At 45.2% G+C, this 16,438-nt stretch overlaps 5 protein-coding genes across 8 annotated transcripts in view; 2 read left to right on the plus strand and 3 right to left on the minus strand.

The window, feature by feature from the left end:
- Window positions 1-722, minus strand: part of LOC110433786 — a 14,132-nt gene extending 13,410 nt beyond the window's left edge. The window contains exon 1 of the mRNA XM_021456361.1: window positions 162-722. Coding sequence (XP_021312036.1) covers window positions 162-452 — 291 coding nt within the window. The 5' untranslated portion in view covers window positions 453-722. The remainder of the gene's footprint in view (window positions 1-161) is intronic.
- On the plus strand, window positions 6,181-8,355 carry LOC8078061 (E3 ubiquitin-protein ligase XB3). Its single transcript, XM_002456985.2, has 4 exons — window positions 6,181-6,528; window positions 6,612-6,773; window positions 6,870-6,991; window positions 7,228-8,355. Exons 1-4 carry the CDS (start codon window positions 6,349-6,351, stop codon window positions 8,216-8,218), a joined length of 1,455 nt encoding a protein of 484 aa, XP_002457030.1. The 5' UTR covers window positions 6,181-6,348; the 3' UTR covers window positions 8,219-8,355.
- On the minus strand, window positions 9,164-13,415 carry LOC8078062 (pectin acetylesterase 5). Of its 2 annotated transcripts, none has more exons than XM_021455798.1 (11): window positions 13,073-13,415; window positions 12,775-12,992; window positions 12,366-12,445; window positions 12,173-12,262; window positions 11,290-11,414; window positions 10,487-10,547; window positions 10,341-10,391; window positions 10,157-10,234; window positions 9,962-10,067; window positions 9,723-9,868; window positions 9,164-9,469 (listed from the first exon to the last, which is right to left on the minus strand). In XM_021455798.1, the coding sequence occupies exons 1-11, from the start codon at window positions 13,384-13,386 to the stop codon at window positions 9,344-9,346; spliced, it is 1,395 nt and encodes a 464-aa protein (XP_021311473.1). In that variant the 5' UTR covers window positions 13,387-13,415; the 3' UTR covers window positions 9,164-9,343. The 2 variants fall into 2 exon arrangements, with proteins under 2 accessions (XP_021311473.1, XP_002459181.1); XM_002459136.2 differs by having other exon boundaries at window positions 12,775-12,987; window positions 13,073-13,412.
- LOC8074141 (glycine-rich RNA-binding protein 4, mitochondrial) lies at window positions 13,502-14,950 on the plus strand. 2 transcript variants are annotated; one of them, XM_021455799.1, is made up of 4 exons: window positions 13,502-13,833; window positions 14,153-14,221; window positions 14,434-14,484; window positions 14,640-14,919. In XM_021455799.1, the coding sequence occupies exons 1-4, from the start codon at window positions 13,641-13,643 to the stop codon at window positions 14,645-14,647; spliced, it is 321 nt and encodes a 106-aa protein (XP_021311474.1). In that variant the 5' UTR covers window positions 13,502-13,640; the 3' UTR covers window positions 14,648-14,919. The 2 variants fall into 2 exon arrangements, with proteins under 2 accessions (XP_021311474.1, XP_002457031.1); XM_002456986.2 differs by having other exon boundaries at window positions 13,503-13,833; window positions 14,378-14,484; window positions 14,640-14,950.
- LOC8078063 overlaps window positions 15,729-16,438 on the minus strand; it is a 3,253-nt gene continuing 2,543 nt past the window's right edge. For both annotated transcript variants that reach the window (XM_021455800.1, XM_002459137.2), the window contains exon 3: window positions 15,729-16,084. Coding sequence is in view for 1 of the 2 variants with exons in the window: in XM_002459137.2 (XP_002459182.1) it covers window position 16,084 (1 nt within the window). In the remaining variant the exon portion in view is untranslated. The remainder of the gene's footprint in view (window positions 16,085-16,438) is intronic.

Genomic DNA, 16,438 nt, shown 5'->3' on the forward strand with positions numbered 1-16,438 from the left:
AGTATAACAGATAGATAGAGCATGAAATGAAATGGTTTGGCACTTGTGTCCACATAATAATAACAAATAGAGAATCATTGATGAGACGAGAAAGAGGAGGAAAATGAGAGAGATTCGTCCATCCGAGAAACAGTACAGTAGTAATGAGAGAGGGGTGGTACCCGGAGCGTCCGTGAAGCCTCGGCAGCGGCAGAAGCAGCGGCGGCAGCTGGGCCATGGGTGTGCGGGGCGGGCGGCGAGAGGCAGTCGGCGACGGCCCTCCGAAGGGGCTCTGGCGGCTTGCGGGCGGAGGCGGTGGATATGGAGCCGGCGGCGGAGACGGATCGCGGCGGGCGGTGGGGCGGGACGGGTGCCCCCGCGGGCCCGGGCCCGGGCGCGGGCGCGGGCGCGGGCGCGGCGGGGGCATAGTGGCGCGCACTGGCGACACGCTTGGCTCCCTCCCGGAGCGGCATGTGGGGGAGATGGAGCGATCTCGGCTCTCGGAGACTAAGGAAGGGAAACCCTAGGTCAGGTCAGGTGTCTAGCTAGCTAGGTCTCGTCGTCGCCCTCCACCTCCTCCTCCTCCTGTCCTGAGAATACTCCTGCCTGTGGGCTGTGTGGGTGCTTGCTCTTGCTGGGGGTGGGCGTCGTCGGCATTCGTCGCCCTCGGGGGCGACCAGCCTGGCAATTCCCTGGCAGTGGCCAGCACCAGCAGGTCGGGACTCGGGAGGGAAGAAGAAGAAGCTGGCTGGCTGACTCGGGATTTGGGTTGCATTTCGGTCCGCTTCCGTCTTCCGCCTTGCCGGCAAGGGGAGCAAAGCCCACAGCACAGCAGGCCAGGCCCTTCATTGGGTTGGGTGGGCCAACATCTGCCATCTTCTTTCTTTTTCATCTGGGCCTAGCCCAGCCCACCAAGCCACAAGCCAATCAACCATCCATAGACCCATATCTAAAATATTATGACATTTCCAGATATATAGTTTTTACTATGTACACAGATTCTTCAAAAAAAAACTATGTACACAGATGTTTAGATCCATGATTATGATAACTTTTAAAGTAAAGTTCATGACCGGCCCTCGATCTTGTAGAGGTGTCATCTTGGTCCGTGAACTTAAAAAGTATTTATAGAGAAACTCTATTTGGGTCTTATATTCAACCTAACGGATATAGAGGCGGGTATGAATCCATATTTGTTTGATGAATATGGGATCCAAACAAAGTTTAAGGACCAAAATAACACGCCCTCACAAGTTCGAGGATCGACCATAAACTTTACTCTTTTATCAATCACTAGTAAATATGTTCGTGTGTTGCTACGAGTTAATATTATAATTTTTTAGTTGTTTTTATTTAATTGTATTGTGCATTGCTAGGGGTTAATATTATTTTTTACTTTTTTAAAAAAATTAGCTTTACCCTTTAATTTTTATTTAATGAAGAATAAATAAATGACATAATAGCTTTTAATTTATTTTGCTTTTTGTAGTATGAATTATTTTTAATTTTCATTTTGTCTTTTATATTTGTTTTTAATTTTAAAATATATGCAGGAAACTACATCTCTTTCTTTTATGGCTACTAATGTTTCTTGTTAATAAATATCTAATTGTTCTTTTTTTCTTAATGATTTTTTTTGGAATTTGATTAAAATATTAAACTATATCATTTAGATGTTTTTTCTTTTTTATTGAAAATAAGATTTGTAGCATTAAAAGATATGAATTTTAGAACAATAGCATCAAAAGATTTAGTTTTATAAAAATTCCATTGATAAATTTCTCTATTGCTTACTTTCAACATTTTTCTTTTTTGTGGCTGTTTAAATTGACAACTTATTAAGATAGGAAAAAAATATTCAAAAAAAATAACTAAGTTTTTAAACACCCAACTCACCCAAGGACACTCATTGAATTTATGCACTTATTAGGCACCCATCTAACAGCCCAGTACTTGCATGCACGCACAGCCTAGACACATTGTCCTACCTACGAACAGTGCAGCCCAAACTCACCCAGCCAGCAGAAGGGGAGAAGTGGATAAGAAAGGCACGCATCTGACCTATGTTCTGTCGACCATCCGACAGAAAGCTTACATCCACTCCTCTGCTCCTCCTCGCCCCGCCGCTGCCGAAGCAACGACGCGATGAGAACGCAAACTTGCATCCACTCCTCTGCTCCTCCTCGCCTCGCCGCCGCCGAAGCAACGACGCGACGAGAACGCCAGCTCCCGGCGCCTGTTCTCCTACCCCGCCCTTCGGGGCACCGTGATCTTGGATCTCGCCGCGATACCCGATGTGGCCGCGGTGGTGGTGGCGTCTGCCCAACCGCCGCCTATGGTCGGGACCCTCTGGGGCAAGGTCCATGGCCACCTTCACGCGCACGTGAGTACTCTTTGGGCAGACCCATGTTGTGCCCACTCTCCTCCTTCTGCCGGGTACTCGCCACCTATCCCTTGTTCCCATACTCCTAGGGTTTTGGTTTGGATTTACATTACATCTGCTAATTGGTTTCAATTGCAGCGTGGATTGCCCAGTATATTATGCAAGCGGGTCCGACAGAGACATCGATGCTCCAGAACGCCAGCGCGGGAAGAGGCGAGACGACCAGACGAAAGAATTGGCTGAGATTTTATCTCTTTAGTATTAGGTATAGAATTACTCTTTCTTTCCGAGAAGATTTCCACGGGGCTCGTGAAAACTAATAATAGTTAGAGGTGTGTCATATATATAAAAGCTAGAAAATATTACAACATAGAACAAGAAAAGCTAAAACGTCTTATTATGATATGGAACAAAAAAAAGAATAGCACCTATTTTATATTTTAATCATAAGCGATAAATTTCTGAGCAAATTGGCACATGTAAATTGAAGTTTTTAAGCTGAATGACATGTAACAATTATTAATACTTGTAGTTTCTAAAGTTTGATCAAATATTATCGTATGCAATCATTTTTGAAAACTATATGCAGTATTAAACATGCTTAGTGCCGCAATAGAGTGTGTGTGTGTCTCTATATATATATATAAAAAACAATGCAGGCATGTGTATTTTCGTATGTTTCAATAACAATGCAGCCATGCATGTGTGTTTTAATTTGATCGAGTACTAGCTATAGCTGCACACAGCAGGAAGAGAAAAGATCTCGATCGCGGGAGGTACACCGTAGACGCGTCACGCGTATAGCTAGCATGATAGATTTGATGAGTTGAAAAAAAAACATGATTATTAAGCTCAGCCGCGTCCATCAAGCGCGCCGACGAAGATGGTGCACCGACGGGCCGGGAGAGCGCCGACATCTTTTCTTTTTCATTTATTTATTACATGAGTTGTCTACGTTTTAGTTAAAAAATAGGTGCTGTCGGAAGAAACGTGGCTAGAAAAAAAGTTTATTTTTACCGTAAGCAACTTATAACCTGTACCAAATGACTATGGATAAGTCAGGTGATCTTGTAACACGCGGCCCAGGGCTGAATAGGATTAATAGGAGACTCATACCAACAAGTTACAACTTTTTTTCTGGAAGCTCATCTCGAAAGAACTCTAAAGTTAAGCGTACTTGGCCTGGAGAAATTTAGGGATGGGTGACCGACCGGAAAATCCTTTCCGGGTGCGCATGAGTGAGGACAAAGTGTGCAGAAAGACTAGTGTTGGTCTGTGGGGACTGACTATATCCTATAAAGGCTGCCAGATGTAAGCACCTGCGCACAGAAAAAGACTAGTGTTGTTTTGTGAGGACTGACTATATCATATAAAAGCTGCCAGATGTTCCTAACCACAAGATCAAAATCCAACGAACCAAATAAAAAGAAATTAAAATAAGAGCGAAGAATCAAAAGAAAAAACAGATTTGTCAGATAATTTCTATGAAAGGCAAATTAGAAGAAGTTCAATGCCAAAAAAACAGAGAAAAAAGACAGATTCAGTAGATAATTTCTATGAAAGACAAATTAGATGAAGATCAATGAAAAAAAAGAGAAAAAAAGACATACAAAATTAGCATATTATATGCAAATTAGAAGAGAAATCAAAGAAAAAAAGAAGTGTTCGATTGATCAAATGACCATTCTTATTTATAAACAATCAATTTACACCAGGTGAACACAGAACTTACATCCAAATCGGAAGAGTAAAATATGCTACAATAAGATGTAATTTGCAACTAGGAGCACGAGGAAGTGGTTGCAATCGACGAGGAATGGCCCGCAGTCGCCGTACTCCCTGTCGTGGTCACCGCCGGCGACACGAAAGAGAGGGGAGGAGACGGTTACCTGCCCCTGTCAGGCCTCTCTGCGCCTGCGTTGCACTGGTCCTCCTTTGGCGGGATGGCAAGGCACTGGGTGCGCGGCGTGGTGCACGGCGTGGTGGCGCCAGGATGGTGGGGCAGCAGGGGCAGGCATACGGCATCCGCGGCGAGATAGCGGTGCGGAGGGGAAAGAAGTTGCGGTCAACAGGTGAGAGCCAGAGTCTAGGTCCGCCACTGGTTGGTTGCTGCGTTGCCGCTTGATTAAAGTGTCATCCGATGGTTAGGAAAACCGAGTGACGAAAGACTTAGAAACATCCGAGCGAGCAATAGATTTAGCGAATCTTTATACACCGTAGGCTGGCTTAGCAAGTGGGACATTTTTACTTACGTTATTAATCTTTGTTTAATAAATCATACTTTGTGTCGTTATCATCGTTTTATATTGAGTTTCAATGTTAGAAAAAGAATCACCCAACCACCCTCTTCGCTTGAGGTAATCGGCTGAATCCTTCAACCTTTCAACATTGTTTTTCTCTTAAAATAAATCATTGAACAGTACTTTCAATTATTATGTTTCTACCAAACATGGGACTGCATTTTTATTTACCAAATATCTTACAGACGGAGTACCCGCTCGGTGGTGAGGGAGAGAGAGTGACGACGACGACGACCTTTTAGACGTGGGAGGCAAACAGGAATGCTATTGTTTCCTTCCTTGGTCATCTATTATTATATAGGACTAAATGGCAAGAAGGATGGAAATGAAAGATCCAAAGAGCAGCATACATTTTAGAGCATCTTCAGGAGATTTTAGCAAAAAGAGGAAAAAAAACTTTCTTTAGTAGTTTAGTAAAATAGCTTCTTAAAAATAGAAAGCTGTCAAATATTCTTCTTAACTCATAAATTTTCAAAGTAGAGAGAACTCTATATCTCTCCTCCTTAGACCCGTTTTCACACCATTGTCGCCGCCCTATGGGTCAACGCTATCACTTTGTGCTTGCCTCTGCGGGTGTTTTGAACTTTAATTCGAAGGCATGTCATGTTGCATTCACATGTGCATAATTTGGTATCTTTATATATGTTCATCACTTGTATTATTGGTCGGAAGGCATTGAAGCTAGGCACGCCTTGCTGGCCATACAGAGGTAGTGCTCACTTCAGTGCGGTGCCAATAAAAGATATAATTTTCTTTTCAATTTTTTATGAACAAAACTAAAAAATCATTAAATGTGGGCCTACTATAACTTCTAGAAAGTTATTACAGGAGATTGTTGGAGAAGAACAAAAACTAAGGTTGCTATTTTTTTGTTAACTTGCTAAATTGATTAGTTTAGCAAGTAAATTACACCAAACTCCTGGAGATGCTCTTAGACCTCGTTTAGTTACCATTTTTTTTAAAGATTCTCCATCACATCAAATCTTTGAACGTATACATGGAACATTAAATATAGATAAAAAATAATTAATTGTATAGTTTATTTGTAATTTGCGAGTCCATTCTTTTGAGCCTACCCCAAAGGTTGTTTTGGCGAACTAAGTGCTGTTTGGTTGCTAGCAACTTTACCATGCTTCATCTTAGGTAAGTTTGACCAAATTTGTAAGTATTTGGTATACAACTAAGATTAGACATGATTCTTTTAGGCTCCACATGTTGTAGAATTAAAAAGTATGGTAAGATTTCCTTAGGCAACCAAATAGATTCTCTTAGGCATAGCAAAGTGTGGCAACTAATTTGCTAGCCACACCTTTTGTGGCTTGCCACACTTGTCTAAAGTTAGTTGGAGTAGACTATGGTTACCAACCAAACATGTCCTAAACGTCTTAGGAGGTGTTTAGTTTGGGATGCTAAAATTTAACAGATACATAGTGTCGAATCATAGACTAATTAGACTTAAAAAACTCATCTCGTAAATTATCCTCTAACTGAGTTTTTAATATTTGATGAGATTTAAAAAAAATCAAGAGAAAGGCCTTAGATAGAAAAAGGCCACCGCGCGCGCGCCTGATCTGACTGAAGAAGCAGGAGACAGCAGACAGCAGAGCCTTAACTCTCCTCTTTCCCACCTCACCTCCAAGGGGCCGGGACGGGGCATCGGAGGAGCACCTTCCCTCGTCGTCCTCGATGGGCCACGGCCTCAGCTGCAGCCGCGACGGCGGCGAGGAGCACGACTTGTTCCGCGCGGTGCAGCTCGGCGACCTGGACGCCCTCCTCGCCGCCGACCCGGAGCTCGCCCGCCACGCCACCACCATATACGACCGTCTGTCCCTGCTCCACATCGCCGCCGCTAATGGCCAGCTGCAGGTACGGTGCACCTCCATCCATGTACCTTGTGGTTTTTCGATCGACGATTGACATGCATCGACATGAATGAATACAATGATCAGGTGCTCTCCATGTTGTTGGATGACGATGGCGCCGGCGGGGCACACGCACCGGCACGCCCCGACGTGGACGTGCTCAACCGGAAGAAGCAGACCCCGTTGATGCTGGCGGCCATGCACGGCAGGACGGACTGCGTGCTCAGGCTGCTAGAAGCGGGAGCAAATGTACGTCTCGTTTCATGGACGTCATGGAGGGTTCCCGTTCCTGTTCCTGTGTAACTGATGAACTGAACAGCTGTTCCTGATGATGATCTTGCTCAGATCCTGATGTTCGACTCGGTACACGCGCGGACATGCCTCCACCACGCGGCCTACTACGGCCATGCCGACTGTCTCCAAGCCATCCTCTCGGCTGCCAAGGCCTCCCCGGTGGCCGACTCATGGTGAGCGTGCGACGGGAACGCGCGTTTCCCGTGCTAGCTCATCATCCTCATCCATCCTTAGGCCTTGTTTGGATGTTGTCGGATTCATCTCAATTCACATGTGTTGAGTGGATTGAGGTGGAATTTAGTTCAAGTTCCACTCCAATCCACACCAACACATGTGGATTGATGCGAATCCGACTCCATTCAAACAAGACCTTATGCATGAGCATGACCATATGTCCACTTGCTTGCAGGGGCTTCGCGCGCTTCGTGAACGTCAGGGACGAGCACGGCGCCACGCCGCTGCACCTGGCGGCCAGGCAGGGGCGGCCGCAGTGCGTCCACCACCTGCTCCACGCCGGCGCCATCGTCTCCGCTCCAACAGCCTCCTACGGCTTCCCCGGCAGCACGGCGCTGCACCTGGCTGCACGCCGCGGCAACCTGGACTGCGTCCGGGAGCTCCTCGCCTGGGGCGCTGATCGCCTCCACAGGGACTCGGCGGGGAGGATCGCCTACGCGGTGGCCCTCAGGCGCAGCCACCGAGCGTGCGCCGCGCTGCTGAACCCGGCGGCGGCGGAGCCCATGGTGTGGCCTTCCCCGCTCAAGCTCATCAGCGAGCTCAACCCGGAGGCCAAGGCCCTCCTGGAGGCGGCCCTGATGGAAGCCAACAGGGAGCGGGAGAAGCAGATCATTGTCAACCTCAAGGGCGGCACCACAACCAAAACCAAGTCGTCATACTCGTCGTCGTCTGCTCATGATGATGATGGCACCGCCGTCGCCAGCAGAAGCCAGCTTGACGACGACGACGACGCCACCGAGCTGTGCGGCATCTGCCTGGAGCAGGCGTGCAGCATGGAGATGCAGGACTGTGGGCACCAGATGTGTGCTGCCTGCACGCTGGCGCTGTGCTGCCACAGCAAGCCCAACCCGACGACCCTGGCTCTGCAGCCGCCGGCCTGCCCGTTCTGCCGCGCCACCATCACCCGGCTGCTGGTGGCCAACAACAAGACTAGCAACAGCAGTGATGAGGCAGCCCTAGGCGGCGGCGTTAGGTCCCATTCCCATGGTAGCAGCAGCTTCAGGGGGCTCACCTCGGCCATCAGGTCCTTGTCCTTGTCCAGGATTGGTCGTCGTGGCTCCGGGAGGGTAGCCGACAGCGACGGCATATGCCATGGACAAGCCTCCACACCATGTGGTGTCAACAGCTTATTACCCGCACAAGCAATAATCCAGTCATTCTTTTGAGGACCAAGGATCCAAATGATTACCAAACCCAAGCCAGATGGCATGTAATACAGTTCACAGCTCTGCTGCTGTAAACAATGGTGCGTGCCGGATCAAGACTCATATATACTGGAATACAAAAAAATATTTTTTTTATATATATAAGGAATGAGTAGAGTTAGTAGCCATTAATTCTTGGATTTGCTAGTCAATAATATTTGTACGTTGTGGCGTCATCATCCTTCATGATGTATATAATATACAGATTTGTACCCTCTGGTCCTACCGTGCAAAATCAAGACTGCAAGACTTGTGTATTTTGTGTTATGGTATAGGTGTGAGTCTGGGGCATGAGCACTCAGCATCATGAAGCCAGCAGGTACCTTGAACGGATTCAGAATGCATGCGATATAATGCAGGGAGATGAACATTAATGATTTTTGTAAAATAAAAGAGTGAAAGATGCGTTTCCTTTCCACATCACATAGGTCACGTATCACCAGATCACCTATCACAGGTGATAGGTGAGGTCATGCGATGACCAAGTGTGTAGTGTTCCATTTTCTATATGACAAGTGCACCAAGATATTTTCTATCATTGATTAAGCAAATAGAGAAATACTAACAGGAGCCCACTTGTCAAAATTCAACGCGATTGCAAGGCACGCGTGCTTTAGACTGGACCGGGAGTAGGGAGAACATATGCATCAACCAGGCCCCGCTCACGAAGACAACACGACAACATCCCTTGCCAAGGATTGCACTGTCATCATATCCCCCAACCCAACCAACCCGAACAAGAACAAAAATACAGATGACGTGAATACACAACATGCTGTAGCGTTGGTCAACTTGTTTACCTTGTTAGCCTTGCCTATCCCTGGATGCACGCCTCTGCAAAGAAAACGATGGCCTACCCTGTTTCAAGGACAAGGATGGGGTGTCACTCTCGGGTTACGCATAACATATGTCATATCAACGCCCATATATTGTATGGAATTCTCTCTGCAAGTACTGTTCTCATATTTTAATAGGTCTCAAGTACAAGTCTCAGTCAGAACTCAGCTAATGATCGCATTCAGCTCAACAAATATCAACTCACGGAGAGCCAATTACGAATAAAATCACCACAACACTGCAAGTCAGTTAGTCTTCCTTGTAGGGCTGATCAAGAACCACATTGTAGCATGTCGGGTTGCAGGGATATTCACAATCTATTTCCTTCACCTCCCTCCGATCAAAGAACCAATCTCCCACCGCTTCGGCGGCCGTCTGCATCACAATTCAGATCGAGATACTATATTAATCACAAAAAGACTGACAAACCACCAACCATCATCTATACTTCTATAGCACGTGTATGTATTGGTGACAGGCACAAAAGTACACTGGTGATGTTTATCACAGCTAGTAAAATGTAAAGCTAGAACAACCAAAGTGCAGGATAAATTTGAAGTTTGAACAGCCAGTTAAACTCATGCCCATCTACATTTGTGACAAATATATAATGTAGATATGTGTTTACCTTGTTGTTGATTCTAGCAGCTGATGGTGAATGCCAAGCCAAAGCTTTCATTGATTGACAGTGTATAAAGCAGGAGTCAATGAACATACCCCAGTCTCTTCTCTTCTTGAATTCATTTATAGCATCAAGCAGTGCTTTCCTAAAACCTGAAAATTTCTTATCCTCAGTATAGTGAGTTGCAAGATGCAGGCTTAAGTGAGACAAGTAAACATAAGAGCCACATAAGATTCCACTACAACCTTGAAGAACTTCAAGCTGTTTTGAGCTACACTTGGTAATGTCCGTCCTGCAATTTTGCCATAGATTTTGAGGGTCAGAACCTTCTGGAGACAACACATGCTCTACCTGCAAAGGAAGATCGAAGAGTTTACAGTAAGAGTCATATTGATTTTTATGCACTAATGGACTGTTAAAATGGATATGTATAATGGCACCTGCCAAACATCATATGCTGGATTGAGTATAAACATCGGCGTGGTGATGCTTTTCGCAACTTCTTGTGGGAAGAAGCACTGGCAGCAAGTAAGAGGAACTAATTAGCATACAGCAGCTTGAATAGTGAAGAAAGTGATTACTTTAAAGAAAGGAAATGATAACTTAAGCAAATCAGGGGACAACCTGCCCTGGTTCCATATCTGAGCTGCAATGAGGGAACCTTTTATGCACATCCTGCAAGATAATAGTACCATACAAAATGTCACTGATTGGACTGGGTTGGGGGGGGGGGGGGAGAGAGAGAGAGAGAGAGAGAGAGAGAGAGAGACCTGCAGCCGAGCAACATCGTTATAGAAGCCCCGCATATACCTTCTTCCAGAAATGTCTTCTCTGCATAAGAAGGTAGAACCAATGACAACTTGCAGACAACACAATATCACTGTGAAATTCTTCTTTTTCTCGAATATGCAGGAGAGCTGCATATCATTGCATTAAGAAGAAGAAATGTATGAAGAAGGCACTACACATCAAAGTCAACTTCAAGCGAGGTAAATATTTGTACCAACAGAGAGCTAGGGCTGAGCAAGCTAAAATACACTTGGCTCTTCTTTATAGAAATACGTGAGCGCAGTTTCAGTTGAGTCGACCAAACTAAAGAACAGGCTTGTACTCGGGCAATAACAAACTTGAGCCAAATCAATTCTCAAGCAAGTTTAAAAACCAATCAAAATAACCATATTTTAGTGATAGATCAGATAGTGTTTGAAAATATTAATATTAATTAGGCAAAAATGGTGGCAGAAAATACACAAACGATGATAGATCATTCCAAATTCAACCAGGTCAGGAATTTTTCTGTGCATAGAACTTGCCTTATGCATCCTCAAGTAAAAAGGTAATAGTTGTGACAAAGAGCTAATTTGAACACAAGAAGTACGAAAACCGCAGGCGTTAGCGTAAAAGAAAAAAGTACTAAAACTTACTTTGTGTCGATTAGAAATTGGCGATTAACTTATACCATAATTCCACTTGTTTCTCAACAAAGTATCCAGAAAACAAGTGAATCTCAGAGTGGCACAGAGCAAGTGAATTTATGCATGGAGCAGAAACACTAAAAAAATACTTATCATACACATCAAGGAAGAATCCACCATCTGCGAGGCACTTGACAGTAGGCGTGTTCGGTAGAACTGCCCGGAAATCATCACAGTGAATGTATGTAGAAAGGCCACCAGCCGAGCATCCAGTCAGAAAAGCCTACAAGTAGGAATATATTAGGGCAATGTTATCAAAATAGTCCAATTCACAGTCAAGTAAATTGCCCACATGACTGGCCACCAATGACATAATAACAATCTATTTGTCTAGCAATTTGCTTTGCTAACTTGCTAGGGCATAGGTTTTTTTAGAAAAAGGAATAATTCTGACCTCTACAATTAGTTAACAAGTCAATGTGAATAAAAACAGGATAACAGAAAAATGTGGTAGAGAATCCTTTTTGTCACAAGGCATAAAATAATTTTGGATGACTCCTATGAGAAGATACAAAGTAGCCCAATGAAAGAGTAAAATGTCACTGTGGTTGCTGATTCATCCTAGGCCCCCAAACATCCTGTTCATCATGAGACGAGGTATACTTCATATTGCATTTTATTCAAAGGCATGTTGCGGTGCTAGAATGGTAATAGTCGCCTAAAATGAGGAAGGAGAAAGACCAGGTCTATACTGCAAGGTAACAATCTTTTTATGCCTCCAAATGATGCGATGTAGAGACCCATAACTAGCTACAAAGGGAAACCCCCATGATTAGCTACAAAGGGAAACCGGAAACCACCATAACTATAGTATAGTCTTTGTCGTGTTCATTGTTTTGGGCTGGGAAAGAAGTTTTGCCATGTGTTCAAGCCGCATGGTAGGCTGTGGTGGAATACATAGACATGCTGGATCAATGCACTGATGTATGAAGACTGATTAATATTACAACAAACGCTGCTATTTTAATTCAAAAGGCAAACCTGTTTCGCTCTGGCTAGCCCCTTTGATAGAAGTTCGGCCATGACTGCTTCCCAGATACGCTGGCCTCTGAAGAAGAAACCTGTGCCATTCTGGAGAGGACCACAGAAACATCAATCGGAATGTCTGGGAAGAAAAGAAAACACAGAATTAAATGGGGGAAGGAGAAGTAAAGTGGATAAAGGGCAAGCACACCTTGACTTCATCTTGGACATGTCCAGAGAATGATGCACCATCACAGTATCTTATTTTCACTTTGTTCCAGTTGTAAAAGTCTGCGGGAAGTACCATTATGATTTATTAGATTAGATGCGAGCAGTCGTGAATAGCTGGTATTTGAAGAAGCTGAGCATTCTAAGTTAGTACTACTATTTAGAAAGCAAACTTGGCTATATATTTTTCAGAGAATGTATGTGCTACTGTGCTGTGCTGTTGAGTGGAGTGGAGTTGAAGTAGAGTGACTGACAGCAGCAAACACTGGAACTGGAATGGAAGGCAGGCAGTGGTAACCAGTAGTAAGACGAGAGAGAGAGAGAGAGAGAGAGAGAGAGAGAGAGAGAGAGAGAGAGAGAGAGAGAGCGCATTGGAGACGCATCATTATTACCTGGATTCTGAGATTGATCATCACTGAGGATGCCGACGAATTCAGCACGAGTATCCATGTGGGCAGACGAACCGAGATTTGTTTTCTTACGGCGAGCACATGATTCGAAACTGCGGCACCAGCTTCCGCCCTCCAGGTGGAGGAGCCAGTTGTGGGATCCGTCCCCGAATCCTGGAAGGAAGTGGTAGGCAGGCGGCGTACCATCCAAACACACTACACTAGCAGCGAAGCTGAGGATTCAGGATTGGATTCAACTTGAAGTGAGCGGGAGGGAGGGAGGGAAGGAAGCTGAAGAAACCTGCGCCCTTGTCGGTGGCGCCGTAGACGAGGGTGATGTCGACGAGGGCCGGGAGGCGATGCCCGTAGGACGGGGACGCGGGCGGGGAGGCTGCAGGGCCCGTGGCGTAGCGGGAGAGCGTGAGCACGAGGGCGGCGGCGAGCAGCGCGAGGGCGAATGCGGCGCCGCGTCGTCGGCCGAGACGGCGCAGCTGAAGGTGGTGGGTGGAGAGGGCCGGCATCGGTGCCGGTGGTGGATCTGATGCGAGACAGCACAACACTAATGTTTCTTCTTCCTCTTCTCCGACGACGACGGAGGCGACTCCTCACGGTCATACTAGCTTCTTATTTTTTATTTTTATTTTAATTATTATAGAATGGTTAATAAAGTCTTGGCGGGCACATGATGTACTCCTAGTGCGAAGAAAGAGCCATCCGTGTCTTCATGGGCTTGGGCTTGGGCTTTGGCTTTGGCCTGGAGTGGTACCCGCACCGCACCGCACCCGGCGGCGGCAGGCAGCTGGCCAATCTCCCAAACAAGAAGCGCAGCGGGTGGGGATAATTTGCTTAGGGTTTATTTATAGATAGACATGGCCCTAAAGCTAAAGCTACTCCTAAATCGGAGAGCAGGAGGAGGCTGCTGCTGCCTGCGCAACGGCAACGGCAACGGCAACGGCAACGGCAACGCTGCGCTTCCATTCCCATTCACCTTCCCTTTCCCTAATGGGAATCGGAGCACCGCGACTTCCTCCGCATGCAGCAGCTCCAACTTGTTCATCGGCGGTACGGTAACGATCAGATCAGATCAAATCAAATCAATCTCCAGCCGGCCCCAATCTAGCTAGTTCAGTTGCAGGTTCAGTTGCAGGCGGCAATACTTTGCTGCTCTGCTTCAACTGGCTGCTGGGTCTGGGTCCGGATGGGGGAAGACCCATGCTAGCTTAGCTTTCAATCAAGGCAATTACTGTGCATTAGTAGTAGTAGTAGTAGTAGTAGTAGTAGTAGTAGTAGTAGTAGACGATACTTGGAGTGAATTACAGATGATTTTGCTCAGCTCTCTCGTTGCTGCCGCCTTCCTTCTTTTTATTGTTACACACTGCAGGTCTTTCTTACGACACTAACGAAACAGCTCTCAAGGATGCTTTCTCTCAATATGGTGATGTTATTGCAGGTATGTATTGTAATGTAATTGTATTACTAGCTGCTCCCACAGCACCTCCTGCTATATTGTTTTTTCTTTCTAATTCGCATTTGCCGATGCTTCTCTCATGATGATCCTTTCATTAATATATATATATATGCACACACACACACACACACCCCACAGTGAGGGTTATATGCCATCCCACAACCGGCAAGTCAAAAGGATTTGGTTTTGTCAAGTTTTCTTCAGAAAACCAAGCTGCTGCAGCATTGCAGAAGCTGAACGGTCAGGCAAGTGTTTCTTCCCTATCGTCTTTCATACATCATTCATATATAGTGTGGAGTATGTATCTCTGATGCCAACTCAATATGCATGTATGGGCTAGCTGCTCCCTGCACCTGCTGCCTCTGTAATGTATGTATCCATCACCAACACAAATTTTCAGGTGCTTGATGGAAGGAACATTCGGGTGCACTACGCAAACAGTACTTGGGGATCTGCTGCCACTGATGGCTGATGCTCTAGAATTTTATTTTACATACATGTGTAATGTGCTTATCCATTACGTACGTACTATCATAGTCTTAGGATCCAGTGAGCACCATTCCATACAGCTTGTGCTGTGCTGTCCACTTCACGAATAGGCAGTGTGCTGATGGAAGTCTCAGTTTACCATTCCCTGTGTTGTCCTTGACTTGTGCTTGAAAATACTGTTCGCTGATTTATTGTGAGCAAAAAACACTGCTGGTTGGCAACAAAAGTACGGCTTGTAGGACAAGCGAATGGAACTTAAAACAAAATATATAGCAACACCTCACAAACTTTGGCAAAGAAACTGGCCAGAAACCACCATATTGCCCAGTCTGCTGTCAGTTGGAACTTGGAAGCCTACTGCTGATGGATAAGGGTGTGTACAAGGTGTTGGCAATGCAGGAATTGGCAAACTCTCCTCCAATTAACATTCTCATGCAAGTGTTGCACATTATTCGGGCGGACAAGTCAATCCAACCAAGAGGCTTTTTTTTTGTCTTGCGCTTGACATTGCTTACTTACGGGGTGCACAAAATCATTCAAAAAATGTCAATGAACGCACTGTGGAAAACTGGAAAAGAAAGCAAATCAGAAGGCAAAGAAACTATCCAATGACCAAGATCAGGCGTGACCGGGTGACACAAAATTGACACGCGGCGATTACTAGCTCCTGCTTGTACTCTTGTGAGTCAAATAGTTCATCAATGTTAAAATGTCATTGCAAAGCTTCAATTGGGGTGTCCTCACCCCGATTTATGTACAATTGTTTGTTTGGACTATCAGCCGAATCTACCAGCCATTGAGTAGTATTTTTCTCTCACAACAAATCAGCCAATAGTACTTTCTGCAATGGGTTATTTTAGGTTTCCAAAAAAAAAGGTTAGCATTTCTTGAGTTGCTGACTTTTGACAATTGAAAAATAAAACAGCAACACCTGAATGGAGTACCAACTTGGGAAAATATATCAGAAGACAAGCACCATATCAGTTGATATTGCAACACCTTATGAACAAACTGGCAAAGAAGCACCATATTGCCCAATGCCCATACTTATTTTTAGAAAATATATCACTAGACAAGTTGACATTGCACTTCATCATCTCATCTGTTTTGCTCAACCAAACCATTCATATTACAAACAGGCGCTGAAAAATAAAAATGCCATTATCTGTAGCTCAGTGCTATAGTAGTACTGGATGTATGTAAGTCAAGGGAAATAAAATAATTACAGTTTCTTGCAGTATCTCCACATTAAACCCTGATGCTAGTGAGTAGTGACAAGTGACAAGACTCCAACCACTGATGATGAAGTAGCAACCTATTATCAGACCCTCGAAAATGTACGTAGCATAGAGATCCCTGTAAAGCAAGGTGGTACAACATGAGCTCCATGAAATAGTTGCGTTCACAACTTGTAATCAAGAACCAAAACTCATATGGGATGATTTACGGTTACATAAGCAGCACTAGCTGGGAGAAAGTCATTTACAGCCACCACCTTGCTCTCATTCCTCTTGTCTGATTTCCCCAGTTCAACTAGTCAACCTCTAGCTGAACTGGTTAGAGGATTCCGGCGGTACCCGATCCCCCTTGGGGGCGAATTTTCAGGCCTGGGGTAATAAAAATCCCCTCGCTTGTCCCTTGGCCGTCCCGTCTTACGGGAATGCATGTGCCGCTGTATATGGATGGGGCCAGGATTCGGGGGGTTTTTTT

The sequence above is a fragment of the Sorghum bicolor genome, chromosome 3, assembly GCF_000003195.3.
Source record: "Sorghum bicolor cultivar BTx623 chromosome 3, Sorghum_bicolor_NCBIv3, whole genome shotgun sequence".
NCBI lineage: Eukaryota > Viridiplantae > Streptophyta > Magnoliopsida > Poales > Poaceae > Sorghum > Sorghum bicolor.